Source organism: Myxine glutinosa, chromosome 6, assembly GCF_964187855.1.
Source record: "Myxine glutinosa chromosome 6, kmMyxGlut1.1, whole genome shotgun sequence".
Taxonomy (NCBI): domain Eukaryota; kingdom Metazoa; phylum Chordata; class Myxini; order Myxiniformes; family Myxinidae; genus Myxine; species Myxine glutinosa.
Window position 1 is genome coordinate 133,711,288 of NC_136266.1, and position 21,406 is coordinate 133,732,693.

The 21,406-nt window shown below is 43.9% G+C and overlaps 1 protein-coding gene across 1 annotated transcript in view; it reads left to right on the forward strand.

Annotated features, from left to right (window-relative positions):
- Positions 1-21,406, forward strand: part of GABBR2 (gamma-aminobutyric acid type B receptor subunit 2) — a 280,931-nt gene that overhangs the window by 173,223 nt on the left and 86,302 nt on the right. The window contains exon 13 of the mRNA XM_078781075.1: positions 1,176-1,400. Within this exon, the coding sequence (XP_078637201.1) occupies positions 1,176-1,400 (225 nt within the window). The remainder of the gene's footprint in view (positions 1-1,175; positions 1,401-21,406) is intronic.

Below are 21,406 nucleotides of genomic sequence, written 5' to 3' on the forward strand. Positions count from 1 at the left end.
GTGATTCTTTACCATTGGGGGATCGGGCCAAAACGATATACATCAGGATATCTCAAAAAGTTATGGCCGGATTTGGACGACACTTGTTGGAGGGAGAGGTTGCTTATGTGACGAGGAAGAATTGATTCAATTTTGGTGAAGATCTGGATCCGGATCCGGCTACTAGAATTTTTTAAGTGATTCTTTACCATTGGGAGATAGGGATAAAACCGATATATAGCACAATATCTCAAAAAGTTGTGGATGGATTTGGACGAAACTTGGTGGACAGGTCGTGTGTCTGACAAGACCGAATCAATTTGATTTTAGTGAAGATCTGAATGTGGATTCGGATATGAGAATTATTTAATTTTTAAGTGATTCTTCACCTTTGAGAGATTGGACAATAAGTGATATGAATGAATGAATGAATGATCGTTTTAAGGCCATTTTCCCCGCTAAAGCGGGGGTTAGCCTTGCGGGCCCCATGACAATCATGGTTCCCTGTTTGAGGCAATGTTTTTATGGCCGGATGCCCTTCCCGACGCCAACCCTTGGTCGCCTCTTACGATGCGCAGGGATACGGTGTACCTATTCTAAACCGGGGTACACACCGTGATCATTCATCCCAGCAAGCTGGTACTCAATTTGCCGACCTCGGAAGGATGACAGGCTGAGTCAACCCCCCTGGCGTTAATTCAGCGATCGACCGGGATTTGAACCCAGGATCCTTGGATCCCAAGGCGACACCCTAACCGCTAAGCCAACACCAGGCTAGGACAATAAGTGATATATAACATGATATTTAAAATAAAAATTTTTTTTAAAACTTATGGACGAGTTATGACTAAACTTGGTGGATAAGTTGGTTAGTTGTCAAGAACAAGCCGATTAGATTTTGGTTGAGGTCCGAATCCAGAGCCGTCCTATCAGTAGGATACAAAACATAAACTTCAGCCTGGTGGAGGTATGTGCTCTACCGAGTGCCGTTGTAGTTGATGATGAGTACTTGAGTTATCACCGACATGCTGGCCAAATATAAAATTCACTGCATAACCTACAACAGAGGCACTGCATCAGCTGCACATCCAGCAACGATGCTGCCAGCAGCCACATGCTGCACACATTAATGGAAGAGTTAGAGTAAGTTATTCTTATTGATGGGTTGCGTTCTGACTCACTCCATTTGTGGCCAGGTCTTTGGCTGCTTCCTCGCATGGGAGACAAGAAACGTGTCCATACCAGCATTAAACGACAGCAAATACATCGGCATGAGTGTCTACAACGTGGGAATCATGTGCATCATCGGTGCAGCTGTGTCCATTCTCACCAGAGACCAGCCCAATGTACAGTACTGCGTTGTCGCCTTGGTTACCATTTTCAGCAGCACCATCACCCTTTGTCTGGTCTTCGTACCAAAGGTTGGTCACATTTTTCACTGATGGTGTTCCACGCTGAGATTTTCTTTTAATATAAGCAAAATTCCAATCCCAAAACTCTGACCTACAATATTACAGATGATTACTTAATTTATTTGCATATTTATTCTTGCACATAAGTTGGTTTTTTTAAATGTAATATTTCACAGGAAACACGTCTTCACTAAATTATTAATCAGATGAATCACCGAGGTTCTTTGTGGTTAGAGAAAATAAATTGGGCAATATGGGAACCATTGCTATGTTACTCAAGCAATGCCAACAATGGGTTGTCCTGTTCTGTGATTCAATATGAACACTGCACCCATGAACATATCTCATTCATTCATTCATTCATTCATTCATTCATTCATTCATATGCCATCTATATATCTATATATCTATATATCTATATTATATAATAATTCCAGTAATCTCTGTGTGTATGTTTGTTTGTATGTTTGTATGTTTGTATGTTTGTATGTTTGTCTGTGACCGCTGTTTCTCGACAACTACCGGTCCGATATACTTGAAACTTGCCAGGTATATTGCTGGGGACCCGAGGATGTGCCTTTTCAAGGTTTGAAATTAATCGGACAAGTAGTTACCGAGCTATGGCGATTTAGCCGTTCGCCGTTCGCTTTGGCGTTGCGAATGGACCAAACCATTTCATGTAAATAGAGGGGGGGGGGGGGGGGTTCTGTGGTCGTTGCGAATGGACCAAACCATTTCATGTAAATAGAGGGGGGGGATTGTCACCGTACTCGCAAGCCGTTCGCCGTTCGCTTTGGCGTTGCGAATGGACCAAACCATTTCATGTAAATAGAGGGGGGGGATATAATTTTAGATATATATATAGTACGGGCATGCCCTAGTATATATAAAACACAGTTTGTGTGTGTGTGTAATGTTACTGATAGACTCCGAAACGGAGAGGCTCACGTGCTTGATATTTGGCATAGACATGGCCATTGAGCCTGGGACGAACATGGCTGAGACCATATTTGACGAGATCCATATTTTTTATTCATATTTACCTCAGCGCATTTCAGCGAAGTACCCGCGAATCTCAGCCAGTGCGAGCAGCTCGCTGATTCGCTCAGAGCGATCACGTGATGTTCCATCCCATCACACGTCACACGTTTGCACGTGATTCATGGCGAAAAGCCATTGCGTTTTTCACCTTTATGCGACCGTATTTTGTGTCGATTTTGTGCGATATGAATTAAATTTTAATTCATATTTCGTGTTTACGAATTCGAATACGAAGGATTTCCCCTTTCCTCTTTCGATTTCGAATACGAATCGAATACGAGCTTGAGTCGAGAGGGCGAATGTACGGGTTGGGAATGTACGTGTCTCCCCTCCCCCACCCGGCAATGCCGGGTACTTCTGCTAGGATCACGTGATGTTCCAACTTTGCCGCCATAATCTCACAGTTATGCGTTCGCACGTAATTCAGTTTTTTCACATTTCAGCGAGGAACATTGTCATTCACACCACATAGGTTTTTTTTCACTTTCATCTGATATTTGTGATTTATTTCAAACAAACTGTATTTCCCATCTACACGCCATGTATTCCTATTAACGTTATGTAAAGTACATAAATTGTGTGGATTACATCATTTGTGGATGTGATCAATTGCCAGTAATCATCTATATCCCTCCCCTCCCCCTCCCTCCCCCTCCCTTTCCCCCCTCCCTTTCCCCCCTCCCCCTCCCCCCTACCCTTCCCCCTCCCTTCCCCCTCCACTCTAACCTCTCCCCTTCCCCCCTCCCCTTTCCCCTCCCCTCCCCCTCCCCTCCCCCTCCCTTTCCCACATGCCCCTCCCTTTCCCCCCTACCCCTTCCTTTCTGCCCTACCCCTTCCCCATCCCCCTCCCCCCTCCCCCCTCCCTTTCCCCCATGCTCCTCCCTTTCCCCCCTACCCCTTCCTTTCTGTCCTACCCCTTCCCCACCCCCCTCCCCCTCCCCCCTCCCCCTCTCCCTCCCACACCCCCCTCACCCTCCCCCCTCCCCCTCCCCCACCCCCTCCCCCTCCACCTCCCCCACCCCCTCCCCCTCCCCCTCCACCTCCCCCTCCTCCCTCCCCCCACCCTCCCACTCCTCTCCCCCTCCCCCCTCTCCCCCCTCCCCCTCCCCGCCCCCTCCCCTCTCCTCCCCTCCCCCCATTCCCCTCCCCTCCCCTCCCCTCCCCTCCCCCTATCCCCCTCCCCTCCCCCGCCCACCCCCTCCCCTCCCCCATCCCCCTACCCCCTCCCCTTCCCTCCTCCCCCTCCCTCCCGCTCCCCCTCCCTTTCCCCCCTCCCCCTCCCCCTACCCTTCCCACTCTCTTCTCCCTCCACCCTTCCCCACTCCCCTTTCCCCTCCTCTCCCCCTCCCCTCCCCTCCCCCTCCCTTTCCCCCATGCCCCTCCCTTTCCCCCCTACCCCTTCCTTTCCGCCCTACCCCTTCCCCATCCCCCTCCCCCCTCCCTTTCCCACATCCCCTCCCTTCCCCTCCCTTCCCCATCATCCCTTCCCTTCCCCTCCCATTCCTCCCTTCCCCTTCCCCACATCCCCCTCCCTTCCCCATCCCCCCCTCCCTTTCCGCCCTACCTCCCTCCCTCTCCCCTCCCCCCCTCTCCTCCCCTCCCCCCTGTTCCCCTCCCCTCCCCTCCCCCTTCCCTCCCCTCCCCCGCCCGGCAATGCCGGGTACTTCTGCTAGTGCTCTATATAGAATGTCGGACTGACCGACACTGTCGGTGTTGCCGAAGCAGTTTCTTGGCTGGAGATAGAATACTGGATGGGTCTCCACTCCGACACAGAATGGACCTATCCGGTGTCTCCTAATGTCCTTGTAGTTCATGGGAAAGTGCATTGGCTTTCTGTATGTCCTTATCCAACATGAAATTTATCTATAAGCTCATCTGAGAGCCTTAAAGCTCTGTAGTAAAAATATATCGTCAATAATGCTCAACCACAGGATGCTTCAACAGTAACTTTTAACTGTTCTCTGATCAAGGCCACCCAGAGGACAAAATGGTGCTACCTGCAGCCATGTGCTGCATATAAAAGAAGAATATGACAGGTGTTATCGAACTTCAAAAGATGAAATTGGTTGATGTGCTGCAATTGAGTTTCTTATCCCACACCAGACTCGGTGGTGTAAAGGTTGGAGGTTCACTCCGAGTCTGTTAGTTCAGTGGTTAAAACCCCGAGCCGAGGCCCAACAGAGACTTTAAAAATGGTACATGCTGCTTCCTTGCTTGAACTTCATCATTTAAAAGGATAAGAGCATGGACAATCTTCATAGGTTGGCAACCATGGGGAGGAGGAAATTCGTCCTTCAGTGCTGTAGAAATGCGGAACCATTGTTGTGGAGTCACTGATACCCAGGCCCAGTGCCCCGGGAAGTGACGGAACTTCCCCCAAGCTCAGTGGCTGTGATTGCCTCATCTAATAGTACTGTGCTGTTAATAGTATGTGTCTCCTGTATTCGTCTGTATGTCCATGTGTGTGAGATGTACATTACATGCCCAAAAGTATGCGGACACCCCTACAAATTAGTGGATTCGGCTATTTCAGCCACACTCATTGCTGATAGGTATATATAATCAAGCACACAGCCATGCAATCTCCATAGACAAACATTGGCAGTAGAATGGGCCATACTGAAGAGCTCAGTGACTTTAAACGTGGCACCGTCATAGGATGCCACCTTTCCAACAAGTCAGTTTGTCAAATTTCTGCCCTGCTAGAGCTGCCCCGGTCAACTGTAAGTGCGGTTATTGTGAAGTGGAAACGTCTTGGAGCAACATCAGCTCAGCTACGAAGTGGTAGGCCGCACAAGCTCACAGAACGGGACCGCCGAGTTCTGAAGCGCATCGTGCATAAAAATCGTCTGTCCTCAGTTGCAACACTCACTGCCGAGTTCCGAATTTCCCCTGGAAGTAGCGTCAGCACATCAACTGTTCGTCGGAATCTTCATGAAATGGATTTCCATGGCCAAGCAGCCGCACACAAGCCGAAGATCATCATGAGCAATGCCAAGCGTCGGCTGGAGTGATGTAAAGCTCGCCGACATTGGCCTCTGGAGCAGTGGAAATGCATTCTCTGGAGTGATGAATCACGCTTCACCATCTGGCAGTCCGACGGACGAATCTGGGTTTGGCGGATGCCAGGAGAACACTACCTGCCCAAATGCATAGTGCCAACTGTAAAGTTTTGTGTAGGAGGAATAATGGTCTGGGGCTGTTTTTCATGGTTCGGGCTAGGCCACTTAGTTCCAGTGAAGGGAAATCCTAACGCGACAGCATACAATGACATTCTAGATGATTGTGTGCTTCCAACTTTGTGGCAACAATTTGAGGAAGGGCCTTTCCTGTTTCAGCATGACAATGCTTCCGTGCACAAAGCGATATCCATAGAGAAATGGTTTGTCGAGATCGGTATGGAAGAACTTGACTGGCCTGCACAGAGCCCTGACCGCAACCCCATCGGACACCTTTGGGATGAATTGGAATGCCGAAAGTGAGCCAGACCTAATCGCCCAACATCAGTGCCCAACCTCACTAATGCTCTTGTGGCTGAATGGAAGCAAATCCCCGCAGCAGTGTTCCATCATCTAGTGGAAAGCCTTCCCAGAAGAGTGGAGGCTGTTATAGCAGCAAAGGGGGGGGACCAACTCCATATTCAAGCCCATGATTTTGGAATGAGATGTTCGATGTTCAGGTGTCCACATACATTTGGTCATGTAGTGTTTGTGTGGCAGCTTCACTATGAGCCTTGCATCCTGTAAACAAAGAATGAGTGTTTATCATTCCTCATAATTGCAACTCCAAATATCCTCTCCTCTTGCCAATCCCATCTCTAGTAATGAATTAAAGTATTGGCCCTAACAGTCAGCTTTTCTTCCCGATGAATCAAGTTTAACCAATGCCAGTGACTCTAAACTTGATCTCTTGCTTTCCATAATATGCTGCTTCGTGGCAACAGAACTGAAAAATGCAGCACATCAAATGGTTTGATCATTAAAAGCATGGATGGGTCATATTTTGCACCAAATGCAGTTTGTTCTTCAGTTCCATCTGTAAAATCCACTTTCCATTTTCAAAGGGTTTTAGTGCTCTCTTCACACCCCAGCTATCTCTTTGTCTACTCCTTTGTAGCAGCTCTGAGCAGATAATTCCGAGTGGCGTTGCGGCTGATGAGGAACTGACTTTCATCAACCTTCTGCCTGAACTTGTAAAGTTTCTACTGTCAATTATTTTCTTCTGCTTGGCTTTTCTTTTCTATTTCTCCAGTATATTTGTAATTTGCATGATTATATTTCATTTGCATTTAATGGCAGCAGTAGTTACACAAATAATTTATGCCTTCCATTCAGTGCTGCTGTTGTTTCACTTTTGTCTATTAGTCTCTGTTAGTCTGTGATTATGCCTCATGACAATGGATTTATTTTCTGATAATAAAGGTTGCGTGTTTGTGTGTGTGTGTGTGTGTGTGTGTGTGTGTGTGTGTGTGTGTGTGTGTACGGACATGTGTGTACACACATACACATATACGTACATATACTTCTGTACATACATACGTACATACACATACTGTACAAGTTTCTTAACCTCTTGGTGACCAATAACACATCTATTGTCTTGGCTTTGGCATCGTGAATGTGTTTCTTGATTTCCTCATGATCAATCCACATTTCGTTGGCTGCAGGCTAGTCAAGATGCATTTCGTAAGGTGAAAATGTTCATCAACCTGTAAATAATAATCCTTGGGATTATGTACACTTAAGATCCATTTTTCCCCTAGTTACATAAAGCTCTTGCCTGCTGCTTGGCAAAAACAAGCTTAAAGCTGGAAGGAGACATGAGGGCCCGGGACCACTTGCTACAAGCTTACTGACCAGAAGTGTGTGCCTGATACAGATCCACCATTTTGGCATCCATTATGCAGTGAAAAAAAATTCTGAAATTTCGTCTAGAAACTTCATCATCTACCATGCTCAATGCAGAGTGTCAGTTCTGCCAAAGCAGTTTCTTGGTTATGGTTACAATCCTGGATGAGTCGCCACTCTGATGCAGGATAATCGACTGAGTGTGCAGGAATTTGGAATTTGACCACAATGCCAGCCTATTCTTTATGAAGGAGACAGTGGGAATTTTAATGTCTACCAACTAATGCTAGTAGATGGGATGCCCAGTTCAAGGGATGGCACACACATCGATGCGTTGCCCTGCATGTGATGATAATGGCAGCAGCAGTATTGGCAGCTCTGCCGGAATTTTAACCGAGCTCAAAGGCCCAGTTCAAATGCGAGAAAGACAGGTGAAATGCGAGTTTCCATACCTTTGGTACTCTTCATCAGCACTTAGTTAGAAAAAAAGATATTAAAATGAAATGCAATTTCTAGCTTCGTTGCTGTCTCTGGGAAACCACAGAACTGCCCACTGCTAGTAACATAGTCTCAGCCGTGACATTGCTGTCCCCAGTGTGAGTCTGCTTGGAAGCTTCAGTAGCCTTTCTGGTGGTGCCATTACCCCTCCTCTAACCCTCAGGAATGGAAATTGATCCATGGATGCGTTTCTGGATCACTGGCCATTCTGAATGCAGAGTACAGTTTAAATGAGTTGGCGAGACAGCTTAAAGGAGCTGGCTACATTTCAGAAACCTTGTTAACTATTTATTGATGCCAAAACATGGTGGATGTGTTCGGCACCCCTTGTTTGTCATGAGCCTTGCAGGAATTGCTGGTGTGGCACAATCCCCCCAGAACAGTCGGAGACCTGGCTATTTGGATATAATCCGATATGGCTTTAACAGTTCAACCTTTAGAGGGAATCAACTGCACAGTAATGACAGCCAGTGGTCCCCAAATGGAAAATGTATATGTGGTATTTTTGGCCCTAATATGTGGTTATTGCATAACTACGAGCTATGGCCTTTGGGACAAGGTTCATTTGTATTTGTTTGGCAAGCTTTGTTTGACTGTATACGCTTAACTTTGTTGAAATGTTTGTTTGTTTGTCTTTACCTTTTTTCTGTAAAAAGGCATTTCTGAACAGGTGACATCTCGTAAGCCAGAAACGTATCCATGGATTGATTGTTTTTTTTTGTTTTTGTTTTTACCTGGTGGGGGTAGTTAAGGGACTGCCATTGATACAAAAGCTTTCAAACTGACCGACACTGATGGGAGTGGTGTGGCAGCTGATACTGCATTTAGCAGTGAATGTTTCATTGTTTTTCACAAATTACAACTAAGCTGGAAGCTGTAAACATACAGTGCCCTCCATAAGTATTGGAACAGTGAAGTCAAATTTGTTATTATTGCTGAACAAGAAATTTTGATTTCAAATCAAAATATGAACATGAGGCAAGAGTACAGAACACCATCTTTTATGTATTGGTATGTTTATGCATGTATGTTTTACCATTGTAAAATAATACCACTTTTATGTTCAGTCCCCCCATTTTAGGTAAGTATAAGTATTGGAACAGATGACTGACAGGTGTTTCTTGCTGCATTGATCATTCACACATAAAAGAGCTGTGAATGTCTAATCTTGGTTTTGGCCTTTGCTTTTGCCTTGGGAGTCTGCCTTTGGAGTCAGTAGGCATAAACCAACATGAAGACCAGAGAACTTTCTATGAAAGAAAATCAAGCAATTTGGAAGCTGAAATAACAGAATAATTCCATTAGAACTATAACACAAAAATTGGGCATAGCAAATACAACAATTTGGAATATCTTGACAAAGAAAGAAACCACTGGGTTACTTAGCAATAGAAAGCGGCGTTGTCAACCAAAGAAAACAACTGCAGTTGATGACAGAAAAATCATCAGAGCTGTGAAGAAAAACCCCAAAACAACTGTCAATGACATCACTAACAACCTCCAGAGTACAGAGGTGAATGTATCACAATCTAACATTCGCAGAAGACTTTGACAGCAGAATTACAAAGGCTACACCGCAAGATGTAAACTTCTCGTCAGCACCAAAAATAGAAAGGCCAGATTAGAATTTGCCAAGAAGTACATACGTGGGCTAGTGGAGTTCTGGAACGAGGTTTTATGGACATATGAGAGCAAGATAAACCTTCACCAAAGCGATTGAAAGGCAAAAGTGTGGAGAAAGGAAGGAACTGCAAGTGATCCAAAGCATACTACCTCATCTGTGAATCTTGGTGGAGGCAGTGTCATGGCTTGGGCTTGCACGGCTGCCTCTGGAACTGGCTCACTCATCTTTATTAATGATTTAAGTGATGATGGCAGCAGCAGAATGGATTTGGATGTGTACATAATCATTTTGTCTGCGTATGTACAAGAAAATACCTCCAAACTCACTGTGTGGCGCTTCACCATCCAGCAAGACAATGGCCCAAAACACACTGCCAATGCAACCAAGGAGTTTATCAGGGGAAAAAAGTGGAAGGTTTTAGACGGCCCAAGCCATTCTCCTAATTTAAATCCAATGGAGCATATGAATTTCATGTGATGAAGAGGAGACAAAAGTCAGAAACCCCCAAAACAAACAACTGCAAATGGCTGTAGTAAAGGCTTGGCAAAGCATCTCAAAGGACGATACCAATAGTTTGGTAATATCAATGGGTCACACACAGACAGGCCACTAAATGGTCACTTAATGCTAATGGTCATTTCTACTTACCTAAAATTGGGGGGGGGGGGGGGGGGGGGACGACGACACATGAAAAGTGCTATTGTTCGATCCACAATGGGAAAACATATGCATAACTAGAACGGCACTCTTCGACGTCATGACGTCGACTGATATGCCTCCGCCCACATTATTACATCATTATAATACTTGTATCAAGTTTGATTTAAATCCATTGAGCTGTGCCCAAGTTAGCAGATTTTTACTTGACATGACCTCTGACCTTTGGCAATTGACCTCGGGACCCCCATAATATAATCTGTCAATCTTTATATCATTATACATACCTGTACCAAGTTTGAATTGGATCACTTCAGCCGTTCTCAAGTTATAGACTTATTACAGATTTGACCTTTGACCTTTGACCACAAAATATAATAAGTGAATCTTTTCATCATTATACATACCTATACTAAGTATTGAATCAGATCACTTCAGCCGTTCTCAAGTTATAGACCTATTACAGACTCTTTGACCTCTTGACCCCAAAATCTAATCAGTTCATCTTTACATCATTCTACATAAGTGTACCAAATTTGGTCAGAATCCCATCACTAGTTCACAAGTTATCGTGGTAACAGTATTTTTTACCTAACATGACCTCTGACCTTTGGCCTTTGACCTCGTGACCCCAAAATCTAATCAGTTCATCTTTACCTTATTATACATACCTGCACCAAGTTTGACTAAGATCCCTTTAGCCTTTCTCAAGTTATTGCGGTCACGAAAACCTATCATGTACTGATGGACAGACGGACGGACAACCTGAAAAGATAATGCCTCCGGTGACTTAATCGACAGAAGCATCAAAAAAATACCAGGAAATAAAAGCTGACCTTCTGTACTCTTGCCTCCTATTCATCTTTTGATCTCAAATCTAAATTTCATGATTATATAGCAATAATAACAAATTTGATTTGACTGTTCCATTACTTAAGGAGGACATTGTATGTATATCTTCTGAAAGGACATTCAACTGAGGGAAGATGGTAGAGGGCATTACATTATGCTGCTGATCCCTAACAAGGGTCAAAATGGCAGGCATTCTTTGGTTCAATAATCTTCTTTGCACGAGTTTATTTTAATGTCAAGTATCACTCATTAAATTCACATTCCTGTTGGTCTAGTGTCCTTCTGTAAACAACACAACTGAATTTTAAGAATGTCAATATTCACTGTTATCTTGATATGGTAGAATAGCCGAGAGGTATGCACACTCCCTTCTGAGCTGTTTGGCCTGGGTTGGAATCTTGACTCAACTCGAAACTCTCATTCTGCAGTTTTGCAGGCATGTTCATTCATCAACATGTGTGCCATACTGCAGATGGTTGTTAAGCTGGGTATCCCATCTGCCAGCATTAGTTGGTAGATGCTATAGCTTTCACTGTGTCCTTCACGAACTTTCGGTGAGTTATTGTTGACACACTGGCCAAATTCCTGCTCTCACCTACAGGGGCACTGTATCAGCGGCACAGCCACACCCCCAGGAAATGATGCTACCAACAGTCATGTGCTGCATGTGAAAGAAGAAGACTTTTTATCTTACAAGTGCTCAATTGGTTATGTTACTCTCAAGGCAGGAAGTAGATTTGCAGTCCGTCAAACTCCTACTGGCAGCATGTTGGTGGGCTCTTTTATCTACAAGCTTGCATCTGCCGTGTTCCTCCTGCTCTCCCCAAGCCACCACAGGTTGCACGCATTCCTTCAGAAGCCCTCATCTGTTTCCTCCCAAATCCCAGACTGTTTGCTCACCTGCATTAATTTGTCCCCTTGATCTCCCAATTATGGAATCGTCTCCCTGTATCCTATTGTCTTGTCCTCACTTTAGTCTTTTAAAAGTTCTGCTCATTACTAACCCTTCCACTCCCCCATGCGCATCCATGGTCTCCTCGACTCTTGCTGATTCTTTCCCATTATGTTCTCCTCGGGGCCATTTTCTCATTTTTTTTTTTTTGTGTTATTTCTCCTTTACTGCTTGTGTATGTCCACCCTCTCCCCACGTACACTCTGGTAGTTTGTAAACCTGCTGCTCTTTGTTGTGTATCTCCTCGATGAGCTTAGGTCCTTGTATAGAAAAGAGGGGGCAAAAGACGAAAGATGAATGCAGTAAAGTAACAAAATGCCATGTAGTGTACTAGGAAGAGTACCCGTCCCAGGTGACGGGAAAATCTAGCAAAAGTATCCCCCTCTTCTCTCACACCCCAATCCCTGTCTGTCCCCCACTCCCTGTCTGTCCCCCACTCCCTGTCTGCCCCCCAATCCCTGTCTGTCCCCCATTCCCTGTCTATCCACCAATCCCTTCTTCCTCCCATCACATCCCTCTCCTTTCTCACCCCCCCCTCTCTTTCCCCTCACATCCTGCTTCCTACACAACTGCCCTCTCCCCCACTGTCCCCCCTCTCTCTCTACATGTCTGTGCTCTCTCCTTTTTAAATGGCTTTAATTTCCTTTTTACTTGCAAAATCGAAGATTTTTCAAGTATACACAAAGAATTAAGTTAAGCACCCCCCCCGTTTTTTTACAACCTCGCACATTACAAGTTTGTTGTCGTCAAAACAGTGTAATATACCCATGATATTGCTATATTTTCTGGAGAAGTGATATTATGGTCACATAAAAACATAACAATCATGCCGTTTTCAATATTTTATTCTGAATAATTTAAGGTGAAATTTTTTGGGAATTTTAGGCATATTTTCACCTCAATTTAAGTATGGAGCTATAGGTCCATCACGGACAGTGTGGATGACGTTTATGTTTTCTAACGTACAGTCATTGTTCTGAGAAGACCTCTAGCGATCTTTGCGTCAATAACGTGTGTAGGACCCACGTGATCGGATCACTGACTCAACCCTACGTCTCATAGACCCTGTAAGCCGTCGTATGCGTTGCTGTGGCAGGTTATTGTCATACCAATCATTATTTGATCTCACATACCTTAGAATATATGCCAATGTATACATATACACAAAGAATATATATTAGGGGGTGCTTACCTTAATTCGTTGTGTAGGGGTGCTTAACTTAATTCTTTGTGTATATATTGGTCGGTTGCGTTTGTGGTTCTGTCTGTTTGTCTGTTTGTCTGTTTGTCTGTTTGTATGTTTGTTTGTCTGTTTATCACCAGCATACAGGTCACAATTCCAACCCGATCGTCACAAAACTTCACCAAGTTGTATAGGTCGTCCCAATTAAGAAGCCTATTGTTTTTGGGGTCAAAAGGTCAACATAGGCCAAAGGTCACCAACTTTGCCAAATTTTTAAAACCCTCAATTTTCATCCGATTGACTTGAAATTTCTCTGGTCACAGTCATGGCTGTTGTCTACCGCCCTCCCAAACCACACCCATCATTCCTGTCTGACTTCTCCTACTTTCTGACCCAGCTATGTTCCCTCTCCCCCTCAATCCTCCTCCTTGGTGATTTCAATATCCACATGGACTCCACTGACTCCACGATAACCACTGACTTCACTGATTTACTCACCTGCTTTAACCTCACTCAACATGTCAACTTTCCTACCCATAACCGTGGTCACATTTTGGACCTTGTCTGCTCTACTGGATTAATCTTGCACCATATCTCTGGCTCCGACCTCACCCTCTCTGACCACTTAGCCATCACTATGACCATCAACATCCCCGCCCCAACACCAAGGCATTATCGCACTATCAACTTCCGTAAGCTAAACGCTCTTTCACCTACCTCATTCTCATCCACCCTCTCTGAAAAAATGTCCACTTCTCCCTTCGTTGACCTCCACAACCCTTCTGATCTCACTGACTACTACAACCACACTCTCTCCTCCTGCCTTGACCAGCTTGCGCCTATAACAACCAAAACAGTTTCTTTCACCCATTCTGCTCCCTGGTTTACCCCTGAACTCCGCCTGATGAAAACTCGTGCTCGCCAACTTGAAAGACTCCGCAATAAAACAGGTCTCACAATTCACTCCCAAGCCTACAAGGACCACCTACAACACTACAAAGATGCCCTCTCCCGTGCCCGCTCCACCTACTACTCTCAAATTATCCACTCTGGCTCCGGAAACCCAAAAGCACTCTTCTCTACAATAAACAAACTCCTCAGCCCCCTGAACACCACCACCCAGTCATTCACAGTAGACAACTGCATCTCCTTCCTTTCATTCTTCCAACGCAAAGTTGAAAACATCTACAACAGCTTGACCACCACCGCACCCGCTCCCCCTCAAACCACCGGACCCCCCTTATCCTGCCATCCCCTGTCTCAATTCTCCCCAATCTCCCCTACTGACCTCTCTGGACTCCTCATAGGAATGAAAACTGCCACCTGCACTCTTGACCCCATCCCCTCCATCTTTGTCAAGGCCTTCCTTCCTGCTCTCTCTCCACTTATCATTGCAACAATAAACTCCTCCCTGTCTACAGGCATCGTCCCACCATCCCTCAAAATTGCTGCTGTTACCCCCATTCTGAAAAAACCTGGACTAAACCCTGACACCCTAAACAACTTCAGACCCATCTCCAACCTACCCTTTCTGTCGAAAGTTTTGGAACGCGCTGTAGCCGCTCAACTCAAACATCACCTCTCTGCCAATAACCTGTATGAAACATTCCAATCCAGATTCCGCTCCAACCACAGTACTGAAACTGCTCTCCTCAAAATCACCAACGACCTTGTCCTCTCCTCTGACGCTGGCAACCTCAACATTCTCATCCTCCTTGACCTCAGCGCCGCCTTTGACACCATCGATCACACCATCCTCCTCACCCGACTTGAAACCACCTTTAACATAACTGGCACTGCCCTCTCTTGGATTAAATCATACCTCTCTGACAGATGCCAGTTCATCTCCATCAATAACTGCAAATCCCCCACTGCTCCCCTCCCCCAAGGTGTCCCCCAAGGTTCAGTTCTTGGCCCCCTCCTCTTCATCCTTTACCTGTCCCCCCTCGGTCACTTAATCCGCCGTCATGGTCTCCAATTCCACTGCTTTGCCGATGACATCCAGCTTTTCATCTCCACCAAGTCCATCTCCACCGCCACCCACTCTATCCTGACAAACTGCATCACTGAAATAAAATCCTGGCTTCAAATTATCTTCCTCAAACTTAACTATGATAAATCTGAAATAATCATCATTGGCCCAAAAACGCTCATAAAATCCACCAATAACTTTACCCTCAACATCGACGGTATCCCAGTATCCACCTCCCCTCACATCCAGAATCTTGGCATCATCTTTGACCAAACCCTCTCCTTCGACAAATACACTAAACAGATCACAAAGACAGCCTTCTTTCACCTGAAAAACATCGCCCGTCTCCATCCCTCCCTCTCTGGACTACTGCAATAGCCTCCTCTATGGTTCACCCTCAACAATCACCAATAAACTCCAATACATTCAGAACTCCGCTGCCCGTCTACTCACCCATTCCCGGACCCGTGACCACATCACCCCCGTCCTTTACAAGCTTCACTGGCTCCCCATCTCCCAGAGAATCCAGTACAAAATCCTCCTCTTGACCTACAAAGCCCTCCATAACCTGGCCCCATCCTACCTGGCTGCCCTCCTCTCCAGACACACTCCCACCCGCAACCTCCGCTCTGCTGGTACCAACCTCCTGACCCCCCCCCCCCCCATCCGGACCAAATTCAGATCCTGGGGGGACAGGGCCTTCTCCATCGCTGCTCCCACCCTCTGGAACTCACTACCTCACACCATCAGAGACTCCTCCTCACTCACCACATTCAAAACATCACTCAAGACCCACCTGTTCAACACTGCATTCAACATTTAACCCACAGCATTTAACCCCTGACTATCTCTTCTCCTTCTCCCTCCTTTTTGCTTTGAATATTTCCCTATTGATTGTTGTTTTTTGCAATTGTTTTTATGTTTTGCTATGCATTATGTTTTGCACTCTGTCAAAGCGTCTTTGGGCTCCCTGAAAAGCGCTATATAAAATAAATGCATTATTAATTATTATTATTAACATAGGCCAAAAAGTCAACATAGGCCGAATTTCTAAAATCCCCAATTTTCATCCGATTGACTTGAAATTTGAAGAGGACTTCCATATATGGTCACTGAATTCAACCACCAAGTATATTTGAGGTCAACATAGGCCAAAAGGTCAACATAGGCCAACTTTCTAAAATCCTCAATTTTCATCCGATTGACTTGAAATTTGAAGATAACTTGCATATCTGGTCACTGAATTCAACCACCAAGTATTTTTGAGGTCAACATAGGCCAAAAGGTCAACATAGGCCAAAAGGTCAACATAGGCCAAATTTCTAAAATCCTCAATTTTCATCCAATTGACTTGAAATTTGATGATGACTTGCATATCTGGTCACTGACTTCAACCACAAATCATATTTTAGGTGAACATAGGCCAAAAGGTCAACATAGGCCGAATTTCTAAAATCACCAATTTTCATTTGATTGACTTGAAATCCTAAGAGGATTTACATGTATGGTCACTGAATTCAACCACCAACTATTTTTGAGGTCAACATAGGCCAAAAGGTCAACATAGGACAAGTTTTTAAAATCCATAATTTTCATCCGATTGACTTGAAAATTGAACAGCATTTGCACATTGAGTCACTAAATAGGGAAACTAATTATTTTTGAGGTCAAAAGGTCAAAGGTTAACTCAAGGTCAACCCTACAAAATCATAATTTTTCATCTGAAAAATGGTCACTTTTCTTCCTGTTGAAGCTTTGAACAAGATTGTCAATTTTAATCTTGATAAAATGGACAATTTGCTGTATCAATGGAATTCTTTTTCTTGGGGGTGGGGGGCGGATTTTGCAAGTATCGTGCTCCGCATGACGTCTTCTTGTTGGTTTATTTTTTGCTTTCGCTATTCAGTTGTTTACTTATATTTGATATTTGATGGACCATACTCGTTACAGAGCGTCTGTGCCACCAAAGGCAAAGCAGCTTCTTGAGCAATGGTTATACTTATATCTTCAAATGATTAATCGTTTATGGCTTGGCAAATTCTCAATTCAAATTTGTTTCAAAAGGCGATTAGAAATCCTCCTCCGTATGTTCAAGGTCTTTGAGAGGAACGTGATGCATATACGTAATGAGACAATAAAACTATCATGAGAAATCACGAGCAAATCTTCGGCTGTGGCTTTGGAATGTTTAGTAGCTGAAAATTCAGCATCGCTAAAGCTTAAAACATTCACCGCAAATTAACTTTAATATGGTGCTGCCTTTTAGAATTAACCCGTCATGCTTACCATGTAAATAAGATGAAGTTTTATTATCATCATCATCCATCGTACCATAACCGTTACAGCGCGTCGGTGCTAATGAAGCAGCCTCTTCGCAAGGCCTGTACTGGGTGGTTTGCCATTGCCTTCCTGCAGTAAATCAGGGCAGGAATTGGTAATTTGTTCAGGGTGCTGGGGATAGCTCACCAACTCTTCGTTAAGGACACTGGGGGGATCTTCAACGTCCACCAACTAATGTCGGTCGACGGGACGCCCAGTTTAACGTCCATCCGAAGGACGGCACACATTGATGATTTACCCAGTCAGTGAAAGACCGGGATGATAATTTATTCCTGGGTCAGGATTCAAACCCAGGATGGACAGCTTAGAGGCGAGAGTGCGTAGCTCGGAGGTCATCCTGTCAGCCGAGGTCGTGCTTTAACGCATTGTTAATAAATAAAACTGCAATTGCAGGTTGTAACGGTATGTATTGCCAAACGTTAAAAATGTATAATATTAAAAAGTACAACCTGCAAAAATATCACGACCGATGTCCCTGGACGGTGTGAAATAAAATCAGACATGCAATAATTGCCTTTAATAGAGTGAAAAATGAATTTTGGAGCCGTTTTACCTCACGTGTATAATTTAATTTTTAAAATCACTTTTTCCTAATTTTGTCCGTGAACGGACGAACAGCCATCCCTGTTTTATATATACTAGGGCATGCCCGTACTATATCTATATCTAAAATTATATCCCCCCCCCCTCTATTTACATGAAATGGTTTGGTCCAAAGCGAACGGCTTGCGAGTACGGTGACAATCCCCCCCCTCTATTTACATGAAATGGTTTGGTCCATTCGCAAAGCCAAAGCGAACGGCAGTTACGAATCGCAGTTACGATGAATCGCAAAGTAGTTTTAATTAGTTTTAAAACATAGTTTAACGCCAACATAGTTTGCCAACGTGAAATAAATGAATACGCTCTCAAATGTGCCGTCCGAGGCAGAGTGTGTTCGCCACGTTCGGCACACGCGATAGCTCGCTGCTCTCTGATTGGTTGAATCGTTTTTTGGACATAGCTCGGTAAGTAATTGTCCGATTAATATGAAACCTTGAAAAGGCACATCCTCGGGTCCCCAGCAATATACCTGGCAAGTTTCAAGTATATCGGACCCGTGGTTGTCAAGAAACAGCGGTCACAGACAAACAAACAAACAAACAAACATACACACAGAGATTAGTGGAATTATAGATAGATGGATAGTAATTGGATATAAAGTTCAGTGTCAAAGTCATTTGATAAAAGGTGGCTTTTTATAGCTGCCTTTGGTCTGGTGGTGTCACAGTGGATTTGGACCTGGCTGTAATAGTGAACCATTCTGCCAAAGTTGAAATATGTCATCATTTCCCCAAAAGCATTTAACGTCACATGTATCGTTTGAAATTTCTCATTTTAATGGGAATAATTTGTTTTTGCTTTATTACGAGTCCACCTGCAGATTTTAATACTCACATTATTATTTTTTCTGATTTTTCACTGCAAGGAGAATAATAATAATACTTTGGTTTATTCATGTAAAAACACTGAACAAGGCAGTCCAAAGACTGAAATTCCTATGGTTTACATTGTAAAATATAAAATAACACCAAAATAACAGAAAAATAACAATAAATACATCATCATTGCATCAGAATGAAAACAATACCATTAAAAAACATGGTCTGAAGCCAATAATAACATAAGCATTGCATGTTTAAAATCAAAAATTACATCGACGTAGTTTGACTTCTCTATTTGGGGGGGCAGGGGCTTAATATTAATAATGGGTCCGACTTCTAAAATTACCGTTTGTTAGTGTAGTTACAGTGCACGTGAAATCACAAATACAGTTTATGTTCATTATTTAATCACCCTTGAGCCCTGGTGTTGGGCTAGCGGCTAGGGTGCCGGCTTAGGGTCCAAGGATCCTGGGTTCGAATCCCGGTCGATCGCTGAATTAACGCCAGGGGGGTTGACTCAGCCTGTCATCCTTCCGAGGTCGGCTAATTGAGCACCAGTTCACTGGTAATTCCCTGCTTGTCGTTAAAAGGCGACAAACAGGGTTGGCGTCAGGAAGGGCATCCGGCCGTAAAACATTGCTTCAAAAAGGGGACCAAAAAACAACAACAACCACGGTTCCCGAAAAAGGCCAACCCCCGCTTTGCGGGGAAAAATGGCCTCTAAAGGTGGTTATTTTATTTTATTTTTATTTAATCACCCATGTTTTTTTGTATACAAGATCGAGGCTCGTGTAAGGGCTAACATTAATAACCAAAAAACGTAAACGGACACATAAAACATAATAAAGGGAGCGGGAGACAAGATGGGGAGAGAGAGGGAAGCACACAAGTGCAACAGTAGAGAACAGGGACATCGGGAGATCTGTGGGAGGGAGAGAGCTTGCGGGGGGCGTGGGAAGGGGTCGGGGGTTGGCAGAGGTATAAAACAAATGGACATGGCTAGGACTTCCAGGAAAGAATGCAAAAAAATGTAGCCTAATTTTTTAACCTGTCCCCTGCACTGTGTGACTTTTTTTTTTTTTTTACCATTTGCGTTTTTTCATCAAATTTTCAACAAAGTTTTATTATGAGAATATGGAGAAGGCAAATTAATAATTTTGGTCAAAAGGTCAAAGGTCACCATCACATAAAATTGTCAATTTTCATCTGACCTGAAAAAAAAAAAAATTTTGCATATTGGGTCACATAATTGGTTCACCAATCGAAAGCTAGAAACTGATTCTTTTTTATATCTATAGCGGAATGGTCAAGGCTGCATACAATCATCAATTTTCATTTTGTATTTTTCTTGTTAAACTGTTTTTATTATTTGGAGCAGGAGGAACTAGAAGAGGACAACGTCTGAATGCAAACGGATGTGGATGGGCGTTGCATTTTCAGATGTTTTCTCGTTTGACATGTTTACCAGCTACCACCAATAATACTATTAGTATCACAACAAATTATCAAATATAAAAAGAATTCGAGCACTTTATGAAACGTCTCCCTGGTGATAAACATACATAAACATTGTCTTAATATAAATATTGTTCTTACCTTAATGACTCGAGTAGGTGCAATCGTTTTTTTACCCTGCGGTTAGCGTAAACTTCCGCAATGTCCTCTGGAATCAGCTTCACAGTTAAATGGCCTTCTACACGAAGAAAATCTTTCTTCCTCCATGGTTGAACACAAACAGTTTCTAATCCGTCTCATTGCAGAAAAGCTTCATTCCGAAGTGGCTTCATTTGTGAAAAATCACAAATTTCAAAGTTGTTAATGTCATTTGAAAAAGGATGCAGCCAGTCACGTCACTCTATGCAAATACCGCGATATCTGTCGTGGCTGGGGGAGGAAATCCACGCACTTGGGTTCCGTTTCGCTTTGTTGCACACATTTAAATACGGGATGTTTTTATCTTCGTTGTAAACTACTGAAAAAAATTAAGATGGGGGAATTTCCCCCCTGCCCCCCCCCCCCATCCCCCACCAAACTCCGCCGGTGTCACAAAATATACAAAAAAGGTGGCCAATGTGCTGTGAAAAAATGGTGATGAAAACAGACAGGATGTACAAGAATATGAAAGTAATATTAGGGAATAATTTGATAAAGGCAATAAAAATGATCACTTGAAAAGAAAACTACCAGCGAGCAAAGATATTTTCTATTGCTTGGCGAAAGGTTTGATTTATTCATTTCATTCCCGTAAAAAAAAAAAAAAACAGTCCTCCGAGCTGCCTTTCCTCCTGAAATAAAAACAATTCCATTTTGTGATTTAATTTGCTATACCTTTTGTTCGAACCTTTATTGTAATACCAGGATAGACATGGAACATGGACACAAGAGGAGGCCATTTGGCCCATAATGTTCAACATCGCATGAATTCAATCTATCAGTTTATAAACATATTTCACTGCGGAGAGAGTAGGGAGAACAGCAGCGGAGGTTCAGAGACATCACGAGATTTTTTTGCCGGAGTGGGCGTGGGGGTATAGCATGGAGGGGGAGTATGGTGAACAGGGTAATAGGGTAAGGAATGAATCTTCTTCTTTCTTATACAGCACAAGGCTGCGGGGTAGCACCATT